The following is a 22,745-nucleotide window of genomic DNA, read 5'->3' as shown; positions in this document are numbered from 1 at the left end:
ACTCATTTGACAAATTTACAAGTTTGAAAAATCTTAGAAACTGCTAAAAAATAAAAAAAAAATGTGTTTCATTAAAAAAAAAAAAAAAAAGAAAAAGAAAAAGAAAAAGAAATTGCTCGTCTCCCTTTAAGGGTCTAATTTTCTTTTCTTTTCTTTCTTTTTTTTTCTTTGAGACAGAGTCTCACTTTGCTGCCCTGAGTAGAATGCCATGGCATCATTGCTCACAGCAACCTTAAACTCTAGGGCTCAAGGGATTCTCCTGCCTCAGCCTCACAAGCAGCAGGGACTACAGGCACCCACCACAACACCTAGATACTGTTTTTTTGTGTTTTTTTTTTTTTGGGGGGGGGGGGACAGTTTCACTATGTCACCCTCAGTAGAGTGCCATGGCATCACAGCTCACGGCAACCTCACCTCTTGGGCTTAAGTGATTCTCTTGCCTCAGCCTCCCAAGTAGCTGTGCCTACAGCGCCATCCACAACACCCGGCTGTTTTGTTGTTGTTATTATTGTCATTGTTATTTGACAGGCCCGGGCTAGGTTTGAACCCGCCAATCGTGGTGATAATGTGGCTGGCACAAAGCCCACCAGCTATTTTTTGAGATGGGGTCTTACTCTTGCTCAGGCTGATTTGGAACCTGTGGGCTCAGGAAATCCACCTGCCTCAGCCTCCCTGAGTACTAGGATTATAGGCGTGAGCCACCATGCTGGGCATGAAGAGCCTAATTTTCACCAAATCATCTTGTTTATCATCCTGCAACCTATAGGTGGAGACATAGGAATTCGTTCATTCGCACTCAAAATAGGCTCTACTTTTCTTTTTTCTTAGGATGTGTTTTTACTCTTCAGCTGACAAAAACGTCAAAATATGAATGAAATACAGTTAAGTATGGAAGATCAAGGTCAAATATTCTAGTCTCTAGCTATTTAGTCAAACCTGAAAGTTTTCTTAACAACACCAAATGCCTTAAAGTGCTTAACAGATGATAAAACTATCAAGGAAAAAAAAAGATTTTAAGGTAAGGTGTCACTGTCACCCTAGGCTGCAGGGCAGTGGTGACATTATAGCTCACTGCAGCCTTGAACTCATGGGCTCAAAGCATTCTTCCTGCCTTCAACCCCCCAAAAGCATGTGCATTATAGCTGGCTATTTTCTTTTTTTAGAGACAGACTTTTTTTTTTTTTTTTTGTAGTTTTTGGCCAGGGCTGGGTTTGAACCCGCCACCTCCGGCATATGGGACCAGCGCCCTACTCCTTGAGCCACAGGCGCCGCCCTAGAGACAGACTTTTATCGCTCTCGGTAGAGTGCTGTAGCTTCACAGCTCACAGCAACCTCCATCTCCGGGGCTTAGGCGATTCTCTTGCCTCAGCCTCCTGAGTAGCTGGGACTACAGGCACCTGCCACAATGCCTGGCTATTTTTTGTTGCAGTTTCCCTGAGGCCGGGTTTGAACCTGCCACCCTCAATATATGGGGCCAGCACCCTACCCACTGAGCCACAGGCGCCAACCTATACCTGGCTATTTTTAAAAATTTATTTTGTAGGACAGCGCCTGTGGCTCAGTCGGTAAGGCGCCAGCCCCATATACCGAGGGTGGCGGGTTCAAACCCAGCCCCGGCCAAACTGCAACCAAAAAATAGCCGGGCCTTGTGGCTGGCGCCTGTAGTCCCAGCTACTCAGGAGGCTGAGGCAAGAGAATTCGCCTAAGCCCAGGAGTTGGAGGTTGCTGTGAGCTGTGTGAGGCCATGGCACTCTACCAAGGGCCATAAAGTGAGACTCTGTCTCTACAAAAAAAAAAAAAAAAAAAAAATTTATTTTGTAGGGCGGCGCCTGTGGCTCAAAGGGGTATAAGGAGCCGGTCCCATATGCCGGAGGTGGTGGGTTCAAACCCAGCCCTGGTCAAGAACTGCCAAAAAAAAAAAAAAAAAAGAATAAAAAAAATTTATTTTGTAGACATAAGATCTCACTATGTAGCCTAGGGTAGTCTCAAACACCTGGCCTCAAGTGATCCCTCCGGCTTTGGCTTCCCAAAGTGCTAGGATTACAGGTGTGAGCCACTGCACCTAGTTGAAAATATTTTATATTGTATGAATGTTGGTAGACAAATCACCACTAATTAAATTTAAGAATACCAGCTTGCCTATCTACGACCTATGTGCTGTCAAATCACAATCTTTAGGTATCATCTAATGGGCAAAATAAAACCAATACTAATTTCTTCCTAGTGTATTTTAACAGAAATTGATGAAGCAAAGTACTTTATTTATGAAAACATTGTTAATATCTTGTATCTGCATTTTCAAGGTAATAAGAGAACTAGTATTAATTTCATTGGCTGTGCAGAAAACTCAATATACCTTGTGTGTACTGAATAAAACCATTTGATGATAATGTGAATCAGTACTAATCAGCACATCAATGGTCGCTTTTTTTCTGTAGTTTATAAGGAAACTTTAGGGCTCAGTTGCTAGAATACCTGGAACACAAACTCAGGTTAACTTGAGGAGGTAATCTTTTTTTAGAAAATGAAAACTACTGGCTCTGGGCCTATAGTTCAGCGCCTAGGGCACCAGCCACATACACTGGGGCTGGTGGGTTTGAACCTGGCCTGGGCCTACCAAACAATGACAACTGCAACAAAAAAAAAATAGCTGGGCAGTGTGGTGGGAGCCTATAGTCCCAGCTACTTGGGAAGCTAAGGCAAGAGAATCGCTTAAGCCCAAGACTTTATGAGGTTGCTGTGAGCTGTGAGGCCATAGCACTCTATGGAGGGCAGACATAGTGAGACTCTGTCCAAAAAAACAGAAAAAATTACTGCATTAGGGCCCAGTGCAGCGGCTCAGCGCAGTGGCTCACACCAGGCTCAAACTCGCCAGCTCCAGTGTAGCACTCTGGGAGGCCGAGGTGGATGGACTGCCCTGAGACAGGTTCGAGACCAGCCTGAGCCAGAGAGAGACCTCGCCTCTAAAAATAGTCGAGCTGATTGCATTTATGTACACAGCTATGATTTAATCAAAAAAACAAACAAACAAAAAAAAAAAAACAGTTGGGTGATAGCTTGGTACCCATAGTTCAGTGGTTAGTGCGCCAGCCACATATACCAGGGCTGGTGAGTTTGAGCCTGACATGGACCTGCTAAACAACGACAACTACAATTTAAAAAATAACAACAACAAAAAAGGCTTGGCGCTCGTAGCTCAGTAGGTAGGACACTGGCCACATACACCGAAGTTGGGGGATTCGAGCCTGGCCCAGGCCTGCTAAACAACAATGACAACTGCAACCAAAAAAATAGCTGGGCATTGTAGCAGGCACCTGTAGTCCCAGCTACTTGGGAGGCTGAGGCAAGAGAATCGCTTAAGCCCAAGAGTTTGGAGGTTGCTGTGAGCTGTGACGCCACAGTAGTCTACCAAGGGTGACACAGTGAAACTATCTCAAAAAAATTTAAAAAAAAAGCCAGGTGTTGTGGCGGGCACGTATGGTCCCTGCAACTCAGGAGGCTGAGGCAAAAGAATCACTTGAGCCCAAGAGTTTGAGGTTGTTGTGAGCTATTACACCACAGCACTCTACCAAGGGTGACAAAGTGAGACTGTCTCAAAAAATAAAAAAGAATACTGCATTAAACACTATAAAAATTGGCAGAAATCCTATTTTAAAGTTAGAAGAGTAACCTGCTCTGATTTTTTCATTGTTAAGGAATCAGATGGCAATGTCCATTTAATTAAACAAAAGGATTATATCCAAGATAAAACACATCTTCACTATTTTACCTGTTGTTTCTGGTATGCAGTGTTAGGATTTATTTTGGACTCTAAAAGTAGAGAACCTAGGAAACAGAAAAAGAAGACATTCCATTTATGTTACTGCAAATCAACAAAATTATATTCCCTTACATCATATGTGTTTCTTTTTTAACATCTAATGCACATACAACTTTAGTTAAGGAAAAATAATTTTTAAAACAAGTTTAAATACAGTAACTTATAAACTAAGAAATACTATTTTATACATGCTTACTTTTAACAAAACAGAGGTAAGACTGGACAGTAATACAAATCTAACAATTCATGGACAGCACAAGGAACAGCACAGTGTGAAGCCAGATGATCTGGTTTAAATCTTTGTGTGACTTAGAGAACAACATAAAGTATAAGCCACTATTCGAGTACATCCTCAATTCTGCCTCACTTTCAGAAAGTCTCATAATTCTATTTATTAATTAATTTATTTTTTTGAGACAGAGTCTCCTTATGTCGCCCTTGGTAGAGTGGTGGCATCACAGCTCACAACAACCTCTAACTCTTGGGCTTAAACGTATGTGGCTGGCACCCTAACCACTGAGCTATGGGCGCCAAGCCGTAATTCTATTCCTTAATACAGGAATTATCATGCTTCTCTATCTTCAAATAATTTATTCCCCATAGTAAGCTAATTTGCACATTTGCCTTTTCCCTGGCAGTATCCTAGAAAATAATTACTGCTTTGTGAGGAAGAACAAATTTTAAGAATAAAATTATGCCCCTCGCAGGCCCTCATCAGCCAATTCCAGTTTATACCTGGAAGCAGTATCTAAAGATAAATTCTGACCCTAAATATCGAGAAGAAGCAATTTTCTCTGTAGCTGTCTTACATACAGAGCTTTTATACCTTCGCATATTACACTTAACAGTTGCTTTACCCATTCCAACCAACAACTAGATGTTTGTGAACAGTGCTCTTAACATTTCCAAATGTAACTTAATTCTGTTAAAATTAATTTTATAATGCTGTCCAATATTAGTGATTTACTGAACATTCACTATACACAGTGGTAAGTAATACTGAATATAGTAAAAGATTAGCCTTTACCAAGTTGTAATTATGCAATTTGTGAACATCCCATGCACAAGAACAGCGTTCCACAAATTCTTTGTACTCTGTCTACCACAGGTGAACTGATTAACTCAAAATCTGTTTCTTATCCTTTCTGTTAAGTACTTGAGTATTCTTCAAAATTGTTTCCACCTGTACCCTCTGGCCCCATTTTCTTCAACCTTTTCCTCCTCTTTTTAAACAAAAACTGGTTTTGGTTTATTGAGGTTCAGATAAGCAGCCTCACATTTTAGAGAAAATTTTGTTTCTACTATCTTCCTCTTTTTCCAACTTTTTGGAATACTGGCAGATTAATCAAACAAATTTTCCAGTTCCCCTTTCATTTTCTTTCTTTCTTTTTTTTTTTTTTTGTAGAGACAGAGTTTCACTTTATGGCCCTCGGTAGAGTGCCATGGCATCACACAGCTCACAGCAACCTCTAACTCCTGGGCTTAAGTGATTCTCTTGCCTCAGCCTCCCGAGTAGCTGGGACTACAGGCGCCTGCCACAACGCCTGGATATTTTTTTGGTTGCAGTTCGGCCGGGGCCGGGTTTGAACCCGCCACCCTCGGTATATGGGGCCGGTGCCTTACTGACTGAGCCACAGGCGCCGCACCCCCTTTCATTTTCTTTACACAATTACTGGGGGGTTATTTTGGTGATTATTAAGAGCTGCACTAGTGATATAGTCACACAAGAAAAAGCAGCAAGTGAATTAACAGAGTGAACTTAAAAGTATAAAAGTCTCTATATTTGTAGTTTTCTACTGTTTTTATTATTAGGACAAAAATTGTGTTTTATTATTTTCTACTGAAATCAAAGTGATCAGGTACATTATAGATCAAATTTACTTTTTAAAGACTAGTCAAGTCATATAATTATACTTAAACGATGGTTTTGTTAGAGTAAGGAGACTAGGACAGATAGGACAGATGAGACAGATGCAGGGGCCTGAAGACTGGGTATAGGTGTTAAGTAAACAACCCTCAAGGAGAAGCTAATTTAAAGGGGTTGATAGCCTCAACAGGCTTCAAAAACCTTGTCAGCTACTCTATCTTTAGCTAATTACAATATCATTTACATTGTGATTTCAAAATTTCTCTAAGCTTGAAATCACCAGGACAGTTCTGAGACAACAGCATAAATTTTAAAACATCAAGGAACCCAATTCCAGGAATTACTATGTGAATTCTGAGTAAAAGCCAACTCTTAACCTTAAATATTTTTCCCCTCAATTAGTAAGACTTCAAAAGACCAAAAATGGCTCAGCGCTTGTAGCTCAAGCAGCTAAGGCACCAGCCACATACACCAGAGCTGGAGGTTTCGAATCTGGCCTGGGCCTGCCAAACAATGACAACTACACCCAAAAAAATAGCCAAACGTTGTGGTGGGCACCTGTAGGCCCAGCTACTCAGGAGGCTGAGACAAAAGAATCTCTTAAGCCTAAGAGTCAGAGGTTGCTGTGAACTGTGACACCACAGCACTCTACCCAGGGTGATAGCTTGAGGCTGTCTCAATAAAAAACAAACAAACAAACATCACCACCACTTCCTCCTTTTCTTTGAGCCTGCCCACTCTCCCCTCTGAGTGTACCTTTGCTTTCAATAAAGAGAGAAAAAAAGGCTGGACACAGTGGCTCACACCTGTAATCCCAGCACATGGGAGGCTGAGGTGGGTGGATTGCCTGAGCTCACAGGTTCGAGACCAGCCTAACCAAGAGCAAGACCCTGTCTCTTAAAAATAGCCAGCGTTGTGTGTGGCAGGTGCTTGTAGTCCCAGCTACTTGGGAGGCTGAGACAAACGGAAGGTGACCAACTGAGATTCTGTCTCAATTAAAAAAAAAAAAAAAAAAGCTGTTTCTTGCCAATCACCAAGAACTTGGAAAAAATCTCCCACTTGGAGGTTGCTAAGTTTCTATGAGAAAATACATTCCAACAAATTTACTTTGAAATACAACTCATGTCCTTAGAAACAACCCATCTCTAGAAAATTAAATAGGATAGAATTAATGAAAGAACCAGGTTACTTCATAAAATTAAATTTCAGAGAATACAAGAGGCCTGGTGCCATAGAACCAAATTAAGTAATACCTGTTTAAAAGCTAAACTGCACAAAAGTACAACCTACCCAAAAGAAAATAATGGATATTATTAAAAATGAAAAATTTTTAGTTATTTGTACTGCAATCAATACCATCAAGTGAAAAGAACACCCAGAGAATGGGATAGAATATTTGGAAATCATGTATCTGATAAAGGACTCATATCCAGAAAATATAAATAATTCCTACAACTCTAAAAAGATAACACAGTTTAAAAATAGGCAACGAACTTGGACAGTTCTCAAAAAAGGATAAACAGCCAATAAACATGAAAAAATGCTCATCGTGTCATTAGGGAAATGCAAATCAAAACCACAAAGGAGATACCATTTCATACTCACTAGGATGTCTATGATCAGAGATAGACAGTAACAACTGCTGGCAACACTGGAGAAATTGGAGTCCTCACATACTGCTTATGGAAACGAGAAATGAGGCATCCTCTTTGGAAAAGCAGAATAACCCAGCAATTTACCTCCAAAGTAATATACCAAGAGAAATAACAACATGCCCACACAAAAACATGTACATGTATGTTTATAGTAAAAATATTTACAACAGCAAAAATGCAAATCCAAACAATCAGCTGATGAAAAAATGTGATATATCCATCAATGAAATACTATTCAGCTATACAAAGTAATGAAATTCTGATACATGCTACAACACGGAAGAACCTTAAAAACATGCTAAGTGAAAGAAGCAAGTCACAAAATACCATATATTGTATGACTGCATTTATATGAAATGTCCAGAATAGGTCAATTCAGAGACAGAGAAAATAGATCAGTAGTTGTTCAGAGATGAGGGGAAGTTAAAGTGAATGGGTAGTGACTGCTTATAGGCACATGACTTCTTTTGGAGGGGACAAAATGTTCTAAAATAAGATTGTGTTGACAGTTACACAAACTTGTTAATATATTAAAAACCAATTATACGCCTTGAATAGGTGAATTATATAGTATCCAAAAGCAATTTTAAAAAGTTGAAGTGTAAATATTCATAGGATGGAATATTATATAACAATCATTAATGAATAACCCAAACTAAGTATGGACACAACAGATATGAATCTTACAAATATGAATGAAAGACTCCTGAGACAAAGGTATATATGATGTAATTCCATCTATACGAAGTTCACAAAGTGGCAAAATTAATCAATGGTTTGACTAGCAGTTATTCTTGGGGGACAGTAACTAGGAGAACATAAAGTGGGCATCTCAAGTTCTGTTTCTTCATCTGTGTGCTGGCTATTTTGTGAAAATTCATTAAGCTGAATACTTAAGATTTGCTTACTTCTTTGATGTACTATACTGCAATTCAAACTTTTTTTAAAATTTAAAATTGGGGTGGTGCCTGTAGCTTAATCGTCAAGGGCGACAGCCATATACACCTAAGGTGGCAGGTTCAAACCCGGCCAGGGCCTACTAAGCAACAATGACAAATGCAGTCAAAAAAAAAAAAAAAATAGTTGGGTGTTGTGGTGGGCGCCTATAGTCCAGCTACCTGGGAGGCTGAGGCAAGAGAATCACTTAAGCCCAAGAATTTGAGGTTTCTGTGAGCTGTGATGCCACAGCACTCTACCAGGATGACAGCTTGAAACTCTATCTCAAAAAAAAAAAAAAAATTTTTTTTAAATTAAAAACGCAAATTAAGAACTCAAAACACCTGGGCGCAGGGGTCGAATTTATCACAGAGTTGTGCTTTCAAGAAACACTTGCCTTGGCAGCTACTAAAAACAAACAAACAAAAAAATTGGCAGTTCCCTAGTATGACATTTTACATTACCTAATCCCCATTAGCAATAATTTTTAAAGTACCTGTCCTTTTCGCATTTTCTTTATAACTCTCAGTAGAGTTTCCAGGGTCAGGATAAGAAAGAGAAGAAAAAAAGAAACTACAAGTTTAAAGTTTAGAGTGTTCCCTACCAATACACACAATTTGCTTCTGGTGTTGGCAAATTCCTTTTTCTCTGGGTCATTCAGGATATTATGGAAGTATCTCTCCTGAAACCCATTTCAACCATGCCCTATGGATTTGGGCTAAGATATCATTTTAGAAAAGCCAGCTCTAGTTCCCAATATGATATTCTCCAAGAGATAAGTAGGTTACACAGCCTGGAACATGGGAAACAGCCTTTCAATTTGCAGGTTAAGTAAGATATTAAATAACTAAAAGACGGCCGGTCGCAAGTAAGATATTAAATAACTAAAAGACGGCCGGTCGCAGTGGCTCATGCCTGAAATCCTAGCACTCTGGAAGGCTGAGGCAGGTGGATTGCTTGAGCTCACGAGTTTGAGACCAGCCTGAGCAAAAGCAAGACCCCATCTTTACTAAAAATAGGAAAACTGAGGCAAGAGGATTGCTTGAGCCCAAGCCCAAGATTTGGAGGCTGCTGTTAGCTATGACACTTTACTCAGGGCAACAGCTTGAGAGTCTGTCTCAAAAAAAAAAAAAAAAAAAGATACATTACTTAGTTGTACTCCTAGTCAATCTATTATTAGCTTACTCCCCCACTATCTACTAGTTTTTATCCAGCCAAGTAATGAACACTTCACCAGTCAACTGAAAAAGATCCAGTTGATTGTTAATGTGAATTAACACAATTCTCCTGCCTATTAATTCTCTCTAGCCTATTAATGTATAGCAGTGGTTCTCAACCTGTGGGTTGAGACCTCTTTGTAACAATGAAAATAAATCCTGCATATCAGATATTTACAATTCACAACAGTAGCAAAATTACAGTTATGAAGTAGCAACGAAAATAATTTTATGGTTGGGGGTCACCACAACATGAGGAACTGTATTAAAGGGTCGCAGCATTAGGAAGGTTGAGAACCACTGATGTATATAGCTATGGACAAGGATATTATAGAGTTCAACTTTAGGTGAGAGGCATTTACCATGATAGCAGAGACGATGGGAGAAAATGATGATCCTTCATAGGAGATAGCAGCAAAAGTAAAAGAGAGACAGAGAAGGTTCTCCCTAAGTGTGTGCATGGTTTATACATGGTTCAGATTACGACCACATCCAGTATTAACTGAATTATCTGAAGCACATATTCAAGACTGCCCTTCTCCCCACTTCAACTCATTTGAGAAACACATTATCTTCTCCAATAAAATAGATACCTTTATCCATCAAGAGCAATCCACACACATACACCCACGACACCTCCCACATATCTGAGAAAGACACTGTCACACAGATCAGAGAACAATAACCCTATACAGAAAAATCTAAAATCAAGACTTGAAAAAGTACTCTCAACTTTCAACCAGAAATATTAGGAAGGAAATAATACAAAGGAAGAAAAATCAAGAGAAAGTAAGTAATCAAGCTAAGAGGAATGCATCAGTGCAAATAATTAAATTTGTTATTGTGAAAGCAACTATTTCAGACCACCTACAAAAACCCAAAAATCCTCCGCAAAGATAAAGAGTACTTCTGCATAGCAAATGCCTGTCAAGAGTCCATATTCCAAAGAAGTTCCAATAAGTCTACTAATTGATATTTGCACATGTATTTCCTCAAAAAACAAACAAACAAAAAAACCCACAAAACAATAAAAGGGGCATTTACTACTACCAAGACTGAAAATTACTACAACCTTGATAGGGCCATTTATCCTTACCTACCCAAGTTTTAAACACATACTACCCTTTGATCCAACAATTCTTCTAGACAATTGCTTACATCTTTTACACAGGGCTAGGGTGTATGAATAAAGATTTCATTAGTACTGTTTGTAATAGCAAAGTCTTTTAAAACTATCTACACCAGCTGCCCTCAAAGTGCGCTCAGAGACACCAATGAGTCTGGAAAGCCAAAACTATTTTCATAATGATTCTAAGAGGTTATTTGCCTTTTGCACCATTAATTTTCTCAGAGATTACACTGATATTGCAAAGACTGAATGCATAAGCAGATGAACATTTTCTTGGTTTTTAAAAATTAAGCCTTAAGTTAAAAAAATTCATACAAAGTGTAACAGCAGCACTCTTAGACTCATTAAATTTTTTAGTTTTAGAAAGTTATTTTTCTTAAAAATGTTGTTCTATTAACATGTAAAGTTAAAATATTTTAAAGTGAAATGATACATGTTTTTTAAAGTCTCAGTTTTAATTTCTAGTGTAGGGAATAGTAAGATACAACCCAAATGAGAAGCATTTGGGGATCCTCAGTTTAAGAGTATAAAAGTAGCCGGAGAAAAAGTCTGAGAAATGCTACTCTGTCACCAACTGGTGGTTACTGGGATTAAATAAGGGAGTGGAATACTAAGCTACTTTTACATGAGATAGATCTGTGTACCCCTCCCCCCCCCCAATGCACAGAGGCCCTAAATTATAATAAGAGGTCCGTATACTCAGGAATAGAAGGGGAAATACCACTCAGACCATCACCAACTGCAGGTAGAAGCTGTATATACCAAATAGGAAGAAAAAGTAACACTAAAACAAATTATACAGCTATGAGCATATCAGATTTGTGAATGCATCCCAGAAAAAGTGCTACCTACCTCATTGCTGAATATCTCTACAGTCACCTTCGCAGTACTCCCCTTGGGAACCTAGACACCAACACCAGCACCAAGTCTACCCTTCAATGTAATTTTGGAACTCTTTTTCTGAAATGCCATCAGAGCTATTGCCATATTATCCTTTTTTTTTTTTTTTTTTGAGACAGTCTCAAGCTGTCGCCCTGGGGAGAGTGCCATGGCATCATAGCTCATAGCAACCTCCAACTCGGGCTCAAGCGATCTTCTTGCCTCAGTTTTCCTATTTTTAGTAGAGATGGGATCTTGCTTTTGCTCAGGCTCGTCTCAAACTATGAGTTCAAGCTATCCACCAGCTCTGGTGGATAAGATTTGGTGCTAAGATTATAGGAGTGAGCCACTGCGCCCGGCCTGTCATATTATCCTTGATGTCCTGAATATCATCAAAATGTCTTTTCTTACTTTCAGTATTTCCTTTATCTTTGGGTAAAGAAGAAAGTCACTGGGAGCCAGAGCAGGAGAGTAGGGAAGGTGTTCCAATACAGTTATTTGTTTACTGGCTAAAAACTCCCTCACAGTGCAGAGTGAGCTAGTGCACTGGGGTGATGAAGAGCTGTGAATTGTTGGCCAAAAGTTCAAGTCATTTTTGTCTGTTTCACACAGACTTTTCAGGACTTCCAAATAGTAATAAACTTGATTAACTATTCAGTTGGTACAAGTTCATAATGAATAATCCTTCTGATATCAAAAAAGGTTAGCAATATCAGCTTGACTTGGACTGAGGGAACTTTTTTGGTTGTGGAGTACTGACTGACTTCCGTTGTGCACTTTGATGCTTTGTTTCAGGATATTAGTACACCTGTGTTACATCACCAGTGATAACACGGCCCCAAACATCATTTTGCCTCTCCAAAAGGTCTTGGCAAACTTCAAACTCCTTTGCTTTCGTTCATCAGTGAGCAATTCCAGCACTATTTTTGCACACACCTTTTTCATTGCTAAGAGTGATTTCAGTTAAGATTTTTCTACTTGACAGCTGGGCACAGTAGCTCATGCCTGTTATCCTAGCACTGTGGGAGGCCAAAGCAGGTAGATTGACTGAGCTCAGGAGAGACCAGCCTGAGCTAGAGTGAAACCCCATCTCTAAAAACAGCCAGCAACCAGCAACAGCGCGAGACTCTATCTCAAACAAACAAACAAAAAAAATTTCCTAATTCTTTCTCTATTGAGGTTTAGTTGGTCTGCTATACTTCTCACAGTCAGCCAACAATTTCTACAAATTTTTGCAATGTTTTCATCGGTTTTGCCCATTACTGGCCATCCGGACCTTTCTTTCAGCATCAGTGATGTTTTCTGTTCCCTCAAAAAAAAAAAAAAAAACATTTAATCCTATGGTGGTGCCTGTAGCTCAGTGGGTAGGGTGCCGGCCACATGCATCAGGGCTGGTGGGTTTGAACCCAGGCTTGCTAAAAACAAAAAAACAGCTGGGTGCCTGTAGTCCCAGCTACTTGGGAGGCTGAGGCAAGAGACTTGCTTGAGCCCAGGAGTTTGAGGTTGCTGTGAGCTATGATCCACGGCACTCTACCCAGGGCAACAGCTTGAGGCTCTGTCTAAAAAAAAAAAATTTAACATTTGTTCATTGTGCTAATTCAAAGTCTGACATTCTCACAACAGCACATAAAAACACACAATAATGAATTCTACTCAGCCAGATGCCACCACACATCGACATGAACACAGCGGTGAGGCACTGATATACTAAGGTTATAAAACCTTACTGAGCTGTTTCTCCAGTGCTGCCAAGGTAAAGCATATAGTGGCAAGTTTGAAAACTTAATTGTCAGACATCATAAACAATTAGGTCATTAAAAATGTTCCCTAGCTGCACCATGCATGATAAAATGAATGTGAAGGCTTTTCTTGTATCTTGTTGCTAATCCTCACCAAACCAAACCAAAACACCCCTAGGGATTGGGGATGAGAGTGAATGTATCTGGTAGTGCAGAGTATCATTTTAAAAAAATCTAAATTAGAGAACTCAAAACTAGCGCCACAGCAAATATTTTAAAATGGAAAGATTTCACATAAAAATGTCTAGATTCCTTGCTGGGTACAGGAAAAAAGACCCACTAAACTATTCAAAGAATCAATACACCAAGTAGGAAAAACAATACCTCTGGATTGCCATGCCAAGAATATTAACTAAAAAATTTTATTAAAGGATCTATCCCAGTATCCAGTGCATAATCAGCACTCAACAGTTGTTTCTTTAGGGCATCAACATAGTACCATTTCAATGGTATCCCTGTACTTTGTAAGTAGGGAAATAAGTATTGATAATGACGATCCATAAACACAGTAGAAGTGAAAGGTTAACCAACACAGGTTCATTATACTATTTAGGAAAAACATTCTAGTATGTGTTTAGTAAACGTTTCATGAAAATTACTGAATTTTTGGCTGGGCATCGTGGCTCATGCCTGTAATCCTAGCACTCTGGGAGGCTGAGGTGGGTGGACTGCCTGAGGTCACAGGTTCCAGATCAGCCTGATCAAGAGTGAGACCCCATCTTTAAAAATAGCTGGCATTATGGCAGGCGCCTGCAGTCCCAGCTAGTTGGGAGTCTGAGGCAAAAGAATCGCTTGAGCCCAAGAGTTTGAGGTTGTTGTGAGCCATGACACCATGGCACTCTACCAAGGGTGACAAAGTGAGACTCTGTCTCCCCCCCCCACCAAAAAAAAAAAACCACACAAACCTATAGCAGGTCTGCACTCCCAAGTCTTTCCTTCCTGAACTTCTAGAACACTTTATAAATGTCTGATTACATAATGGTTATTTATTTATTTTTAAGCGAAAGCGATAGTTTATGGAACACAGATAGGAAAAAGATGGTTAAGAAAGCTACCAATGCGAGCAGACAGAAAGAAGGAGGGAGGGGTGGAGAAAGGAAGAGCAGAGAGAGGGAAGGAGGGAGGGTGGGTGGGTGGGACCTTGGCGTGTGCCACACCTTTTGCGGGCAAAACACAGATTGCAAGAGGGACTTTGCCTAACAAATGTAATCAGTGTAATCTGGTTTATTGTACCCTGAATGAATCCCCAACAATTAAAAAAAAAAAAGCTACCAATGCAATGGAAGTGACCCAGAACAGGTTGCCCATACAATGGTATTTAAAAACTAAAATAAAGGGCTCAGGGAAAAATAATGCCTTATACTAAAAGGGAGCATACCTGGGCCAATACTCTACTACATTCAAACCCCATCAGTTAGTACAGTGTAGCTGATAGCCCTATAACTTTTGGAAGTTGTCACATGCAACAGGTAAGAGTTTGGCCTATTAATTTTCTACAAACCTGATGTGCACACACACACAAAAAAACCTATGCTTAAATTTTTTCAAAATGAAATATTTCCCTTTGTACTGACACACAGCTCTTTGGTAGCTAAATACACACATCTAGAATGCTTACCATATTTAAGATTCTGTAGTATTTACTGACTTATAAGAATAACTATGAAAAAAATATTGATGCTTGGCTCGGCTCCTGTGCTCAGCGGGTAGGGCTCTAGCCACATACACTGAAGTTGGTGGGTTTGAACCTGGCTGGGCATGCCAAACAATGACAACTACAACAAAAAAATAGCCAGGCGTTGTGGTGGGCATCTGTAGTCCCAGCTACTTGGGAGGCGGAGACAAGAGAATCGCTTAAGCCCAAGAGTTGGAGGTTGCTGTGAGTTGTGATGCCGCAACACTCCACCCAGGGCGACATAGTGAGACTCTGTTAAAAAAAAAAAAAAAAAATACTGATGCTATCTGTTCACTTCTCTTACCACAGCAGCCATTCCTACACTTCCAAAAAGTCTTTTCACCCAAAGTGTTTTGACCTCCTTTTCTAATTACAGAAGGGACAGAGGCAGATCCACCTACAACAAACAGTTCTACTGGGTTCTATCAAGGGGCAGAAGCACAGAATTCCAGTTTTACCATTAGCTCGCAGTGCTACCTTAAAACATTTCTCCATGCCTCATTAAACAATGAGAATTAAGCCTGCTTCACTCTGAAACAGGCAAGTCAGATAAGAGATAAAACTATATCGAATGTAACCCTATTTTCTTTTAAAATTTAAGGTAAAGGCTCAGCGCCTGTGGCTCAAGTGGCTAAGGCACCAGCCACATACACTCTGAGCGGGTGGGTTCGAATCCAGCCTGGGCCCGCCAAACAACAATGACGGCTGCAACCAAAAAATAGCCAGGCGTTGTGGCGGGTGCCTGTAGTCCCAGCTATTTGGGAGGCAGAGGCAGGAGAATTGCCTCTGAGCCCGGGAGTTGGAGGTTGCTGTGAGCTGTGATGCCATGGCACTCTACCCAGGGCAACAGCTTGAGGCTCTGTCTCAAAAAATAAAATAAAATAAAATAAAAATAAAAATTTTAAGGTAAAAACCAAACGTTAGTATACTGATCTTGATGCTTGGCAAGTAATCCAGAATAAATAACATGGATACGATTCTATGTCCCAAGATACAGTATGTGCAGAAATTCCCACTTCTTTACATTTCTTTATCAATTCTAAAACTGGTTGGTAGAAATGGTAAAAACATAATCAAGAAAGAAAGTAAAATAACTTGGCTCAGTGCCTGTAGCTCAAGCGGCTAAGGCACCAGCCATATACGCCAGAGCTGGCAGGTTCATATCCAGCCGGGGCCTGCCAAACAACAATGACAACTACAACCAAAAAATAGCTGGGCACTGTGGTGGGTGCCTTAGTCTGAGCTACTTGGGCGGCTGAAGCAAGAGAATCGCTTGAGCCCAGGAGGTGGAGGTTGCTGTGAGCTGTGATGCCACAGCTCTGTCTCAAAAAAATAAAAGAAAGTAGAATAACTTGAACACAAAGCAACTTATGCTTACTTCAAAAGTTAACAGGTATAGCGAAAACTGAAAAAAGGAAAACAATACTAAATAATCTATATTGGAAGACAGAACTTTCCAACTACCTGGCTAACATAAAACCTGAGAAAAATCTGTAATTCTAGCACTCTGGGAGGCCAAGGAGGGTGGATTGCCTGAGCTCATGAATTGAAGACCAGCCTAAGCAAGACTGAGACCCTGTCTCTAAAAATAGCCGAGTGTTGTGGTGGGTGCCTGCAGTCCCAGCTGCTTGGAAGGCTGAGGCAAGGCAATCACTTGAGGGCAGTGCCTGTGGCTCAGTGAGTAGGGCGCCTATAGTCCCAGCTACTCGCGAAGCTGAGGCAAGAGAATCGCCTAAGCCCAAGAGCTGGAGATTGCTGTGAGCTGTAACGCTTGCTACAGCACTCTACTGAGGGTGACAAAGTGAGACTCTGTCTCTAAAAACAAAAACAAAGAGAATTGCTTGAGCCCAAGAGTTTGAGGTTGCTGTGAGCTGTGACACGACAGCACTCTACTGAGGGTGACTGTCTCCAAAAAAAGAGTCTATACTTGACAGCCTCCCTTCTTCACAGATCTAATGAGAAAATTTTAAACCTAGCCTTTCTATACCTGTGCTGAAACTATAAACATTTTTTATTCTCAAATAATTTGTAATTACTAAGCAGTATTATACAGTTGAGTATGTTCTTAGATTGAAAGAAGGGTCTACATTTGTTTGTTTTGGATACAGAGTCTTACTTTGTCACCCTCAATTGAGTTCTATGGTGTCATAGCTAACAGTAACATCCAACTCTTGGGCTCAAGTGATCCTCTTGCCTCAGCCTCCCCAGTAGCTGGGACTACAGGCGCACGCCACAATGCCCAGCTATTTCTTATTTTTAGAGACAGGGTCTCACTCTTGCTCAGGCTGGTCTTGAACTCCTGAGCTTAAGGGATCCACCCACCTTGGCCTCCTAGAGTGCTAGGATTATGGGCATGAGCCACCATACCAGCCTAAAGGGCCTGAATTTGAATCCCACTTCATACTATCTCAACAGATGAATGGCTTTGGACAAGTTAGTCAATCTTTCTTAAAGCACCTATGAAAAAAAAAAAAAAAAAGAAAGAATATAGGCCAGGTGGGATGACTCACGCCAATAATCCTAGCACTCTGGGAGGCTGAGGCGGGTGTGATTGCCCTGAGCTCACAGGTTGGACACCAGCCTGACCGAGCAAGACCCCTGTCTCTTAAAAAAAAAAAAAAAAAAAAATAGCCGGGAGTTGTGGTGGGAGGCTGAGGCAAGAGAATCACTTGAGCCCAGAGTTTGAGGTTGCTATGAACTATGAAGCCACAGCACTCTACTGAGGATGACAAAGTGAGACTCTGTCTAAAAAAAAAAAAAAAAAAGAAAGGAAGAAAATGATACCACCACCTACTTCACAGGTATGCAAAAGCTATCACGCTATCTAGAACTGGGCAACTTCTTACCAAGTTAGCTGAACTGGGAACTAACAGCCTATATCTAAAGTGGATAATTAAGACATCACAAAAGCTTATTAATCCTACAAAATAAAATATTTCAAAATATTTACTTTGTTTTAAAGAAGCTGAAAAATTTAAAGAAACTTGGGGAGAAAGCATGAATAAGTTAACATTTATATAGTCAATCCCTTTTGAATTGGAAGGCTTTAGGAAAAATAAGAAACCTTTAACTACAATGACTAGGTCTAGCCCAACTACAGAAAAACTCAGGCGGGGTGCAGCGGCTCACACCTGTAGTCCCAGCTACTTGGGAGGCTAAGGCAAGAGAATTGCTTAAGCCCAAGAGTTTGAGGTTGCTGTGAGCTGTGATGCCACAGCACTCTATAGGGCACCAGCTTGAGACTTGGAGATAAACTACACTACTGAATACCTGCAGGCTAAAAATTATTTTCATTTTCTTTGAAATAAACCCTCAGGCTAAGAATAAAGCAGCAGATAGAAGTAGACAACAATATGGGCATTGAAAATGTAGACAGTTAATGATATCCGTTTCAAGCCACAGACTAAATTTCTCACTCCAAACTCAGACCACCACCCCAACTTTAACACTGCTTTTTTTAATCTGTGTGATCTTAAGAAACTTATATATTGGGCGGCACCTGTAGGTCAAAGGGGTAGGGCTGGAGGTGGCAGGTTCAAACTCAGTCCCGGCCCAAAAAAAAAAAAAAAAAGAAACTTATATATCGAAGCCTCAGTTTCCCTATCTGTAAAATATGGCCAATGACACTAACTACATCAGATGACTGTAGTGAGAATTATGTAACTCAATCAGCACAAGTAAATTGCTTAGAGAATTTCTGGTACAAAGCAGGCACTCAATATATTTTGACTGTTATTATTCCTATTTGGAGTTCCTGTTAGAAAAAATGTTAATCATTGAACTAAGATTATTTACAATATTTCACAAATATCCTGTAATTTTCCTAAGCCCATTTTTTAGATTCAGTTTTCCTTACAACTTAAATCTACAAGGGCAGGTCAGTAATTCGGTGCAGCTGTCCTTCCCTGCTGGATAAAATTTAAAGTCATTTTGTTTTAGTCATTCAACCTGCTTTATTGTACAGCCCCAGATCTTCCAAATGGAGGAAGGAAGGTTAGGGGCTATTCCCACAGTGGTAAAATTATATAAGAGATTTTACATTGCTATGTCAGAATATGATTCTTGTGATACCATGGCATTAAGCCATTATCCTAAAATATTTTATGCAAATAATTTTTATAATGAATTAAATACATGATATGAAGGTTACAAGTATTATTTAATACATGTATTTTTAAACACATATTTCAAAGAACTTATCACAAATCTATACATGCTTTCATTTCAAAGAGGCTAACTTAACCTAAAAGTCCATACTTTCCAAATCACCATGTAAAGTTTTCCAAATGTGCAAAAGATGTAGAGGTAGAGTAAGTTATTATGTGATAGTAGAACAAAAAGGTGTGCTAACACTTGACATTCTACTTGTATTTAAAAGGCAAATAATTCAGTTTCACAAAAATAAACCCCTTATATTAAAAACTTCTAAAACACTCCCCAAAAGGAAACTTTTTCTCTAGTCCTAAGGTATTTTCAGTAGCCTTGTAAAGGTAATCCATGAGCAATATACTCTAAATTGCCATTTTTCAATTCAAATTGAACATCAATATTCCTAGTCTTCAATTATAGAAATTTGAGTCTTGTTTTTCAAGGAACTGGTGTTCTGAGTAGAGTCCAATCGAAGAAAATTCCTTGAAATTAGTTTGCAATAATTCAGACAAAGAACCACTAAAATCCTAATAAACTGACAGAGTTAGCTACTGTAAAATTATAGACTAATATAACAAGATAGATGGAAAATAATTACAGTATTTTCATATCCGGAAGAAACAATTTGAAAGTAATTTTACACTACTAGGAACATTTTCAAGTGAAATTTACAGAACGTCTCTGAGAAAAGTGGAAATCCCTACAGAGAATAAGTCTTTTTAAAATGTGAAACACTATCAAACAACTTGGTCTTTGAACCTTGATAGCTGTTTCAAAAGAAGTGCAACACAGGCATTAGGGCAGATTCAAAGGTTTTAAAAACATGTGTCAACTTCTCCCCACCTGTTAACTAAGCCAAATTATGAACATCCATTTACGCAAATCAAAAGAACTCAGATAAATCGATCCCAAATTTACAAGACGTTTATACAGTGAAAATACAAACAACATTCTGCGTTACCACGAGAAAGACAACAAAACTGGTAAACAAAAATCTATCTTTGCAAGGAAAAGCATTTTCTCTACCCAATGTAGAGTTGTCAGATCCATGAACCAGTGTTGCCAACCGGAAACAGGACCCGAAATATGTAGCAAAAACATTTAAAAAAAGGAAAAAACGCACAACAGTATGTTCTTAAAAGTGTCAAACAACTATGAACTTTCTTAGCTCCAAGCAAAGTTTCATGCCTGCTTTACAGATGAGTGAATTAAGTTAGAAGATCAGATTAATCAGTGCCTTTCTCAAGGTCACTCTAGTGCAAAAGAACAGCACGCTCCGGACTCCCGATCTCAGGTCCCCCGACTTCTCCACACTTCCTGGCCGCAAAACTCAAACGTGCTCGGCCCTATTCGTACCCAAAATGCCACCAGGCACTCCAAGAAAGGAAACATTTGGAACTCTCTGGGTGTAGCTCCCGAAGGACTACAGTACCTGTGGCCGCCTTTCTCGGAGGCGGCTGCTGCCCCAGCTGCCCCACCCGTTCTCGGGGAGCAAGAACCACTGTCCCCCAAGAACCAGGGAAGTGGCCCAGGGCCGCGGGGGCTGCAGAGGTTCCACCGCGAAGCGATTCTACTTACCGTCGCTCTCGGCCCTGACAAGCAGGGACATGCCCTTCAGCCGCTCCACGTAGCCGGACGATACATGCCCGGTGCCCCGGTCGTCCCACTGTCGGTCCTCGTTGAGCGTGTAAACCTTCACTCGCCGCCGGGTGTCGGTCATCGTGCCGCGCGGTGTCCGGGGCAGGGGCACCGCCGGAGACGCCCAAAAAGGGGTCCAAGAGAGGCGGAAGCCGAGGCGGGAAGGCGCCCGCAAGCGGAGGGCTCCCCGACCTCACTGCCGCCGCTGGCCTCCTCGGGGCCGCGCCGCCGCCTGCATGGTCCGCTCCCGGCCGGAGCTCCGGGCCGCCGCCTTTCCTTGCCTCCGACTCCTCGGCGCTATTGTCCAGGCCCGGCGGGGCCAGCCGCCCAGCAGCCCCAAGGGGGGCGCGCAGTGCCTCGTAGCCTCCTGCCCCGCCGCGCTAGGAACTCAAGGTTTCGGTCACTGAGCTGCTCCCGCCTCCACCATGATCTCCGCGAAACCGCTTCCCGCGTCTCTACCGCCTCCTCAGGCCGCCGCCGCCGCCATGTTTTCCTTCCTTGTACCTGGCCCTGCCACCGCGGGCTCCACTCCGCTCCCCCTGCTTCAAATGTCCAAAGCTCACGAGCGCCTGCTCCTGCTGCAACTGCTACCACTTCCCGGAAGACTTTGAAGGCCTTCGGCCGCCCGAGCGCCCCAGGCTATTGGAAGTCGCTTTCCCCTCTCCCGCCACCGCCGCCTCTTCCGTCTTCCTCACGAAGCCAAAGCCGCCGCCATCTTGGTTCGCCCCTCAAAAGCGGCGCGCGGGGCCACCCAGGCAGCAGCTGCAGGGGCGGCCGGTTGGCCCCACCATTTAAAGAGACATGAGTGAGGCCGGGAGCCTCACTGCGGTGGAGGCCTCGGACGGAGGCGGGAGGCGGGTACCGAGTTGCCGAGGTGGCTGGAGCGCAGGGAGCGGAGGAGGCGGGACGCTGGTCGCGCCGTGACAGCCCGGGGCCCCCTCGCGCTTCCCTGCACGCACCGTCGTGCGAGCGCGGGGCGGCGTGTGCGTCGGTCGCGCCCTGTGTTCGTCATCAGCCCCGCTCCAGGTGGCGAAAGGGGCGTGGAGTCCGCTAGCTGCGGCTCCGCTGCTACGCGTGTCTTGGGGTCACCGGCCGTGTTGGGCCTGGGGCTCTGCCCGCTGTGCGTCCGCCTCCGAGAGTGGCCTCTGGGGCCGCTTTGGGGGTTGGTCTGGGCTCCTGGGACCCACCCAGACTATCCGGACCCTTGCGGACTTAAGGCGGTTGTCCTTTGGGATGTAATTGAAAGGCTTCCGGGAAGGAGCTCAGGTTTGGGCAGAGAGAGCTGCCTGCCCACTTACCCACTGGTGTGGCGAGTGTAGAAGCTTGGGACAGTTTTCGTCTTTTGGACATGGGACTGAGTCCCAAGCGACAATTCTAAAACTTCACGGTACAATTCAGCTGAGTTCCAAGTGCTCCATTTTTCATCCGTTATCAGGAGTGTTATTTTCTAGTCCTCTTTGTTGCAAAAAGAATTCGAGGAATTTATAAAAGTAAAGAAGACACTGTATACTGAGGACGAGTAGCTAATAATGAGTTTCGAACCTCTGCTTAATGTTAAGCACTGTTAATTTCCACAAAGGAATAACATTTTGATTCCTATCATGCAAATGATAGCCACCATTTTGGGGACTTTTGCTATTGCCCAGACTGTCTAGGTCAATCTTGTCCACTAGAAATACAATGTGAGCCACATAGGTAATTTTAAATTTCGTAGTTGCCACTTTTTAAGAAGTATGAAGGAATTAATAAAATTTATTTTAATAACTATCACAGTATTTTCAAAATACTTGAATTGTGATTATAAAATCATTAATGAGGTATTTTGTATTCCTTGTTTTCTGTACCAGTCTTCAATTTATGATGTTTCCTTTACCCCCTAGAGCAATTCTCTATAGGAAGCTAAATTTCCATGGCAGTATCTGATCTGTATTTGAATTCATTGTATCAAACTTGCAATGTATTTAATAGTTTGTGTTACACC

The 22,745-nt window shown here is 41.5% G+C and overlaps 1 protein-coding gene across 2 annotated transcripts in view; it reads right to left on the bottom strand.

The window, feature by feature from the left end:
• The window catches only part of PPP4R3A (protein phosphatase 4 regulatory subunit 3A), a 58,351-nt gene extending 35,874 nt beyond the window's left edge, over positions 1-22,477 (bottom strand). For both annotated transcript variants that reach the window (XM_053602083.1, XM_053602084.1), the window contains exons 1-2: positions 20,705-22,477; positions 3,770-3,825 (exon numbers count right to left, since the gene is read on the bottom strand). In XM_053602083.1, the coding sequence (XP_053458058.1) occupies positions 3,770-3,825; positions 20,705-20,846 (198 nt within the window). In that variant the 5' untranslated portion in view covers positions 20,847-22,477. The remainder of the gene's footprint in view (positions 1-3,769; positions 3,826-20,704) is intronic.
• Positions 22,478-22,745: the final 268 nt, after the last annotated feature.

The sequence above is a fragment of the Nycticebus coucang genome, chromosome 9 (genome assembly GCF_027406575.1).
Source record: "Nycticebus coucang isolate mNycCou1 chromosome 9, mNycCou1.pri, whole genome shotgun sequence".
NCBI lineage: Eukaryota > Metazoa > Chordata > Mammalia > Primates > Lorisidae > Nycticebus > Nycticebus coucang.
Note: the sequence above shows the minus strand (reverse complement) of the source record. Positions and strands in the feature narration are given on the sequence as shown.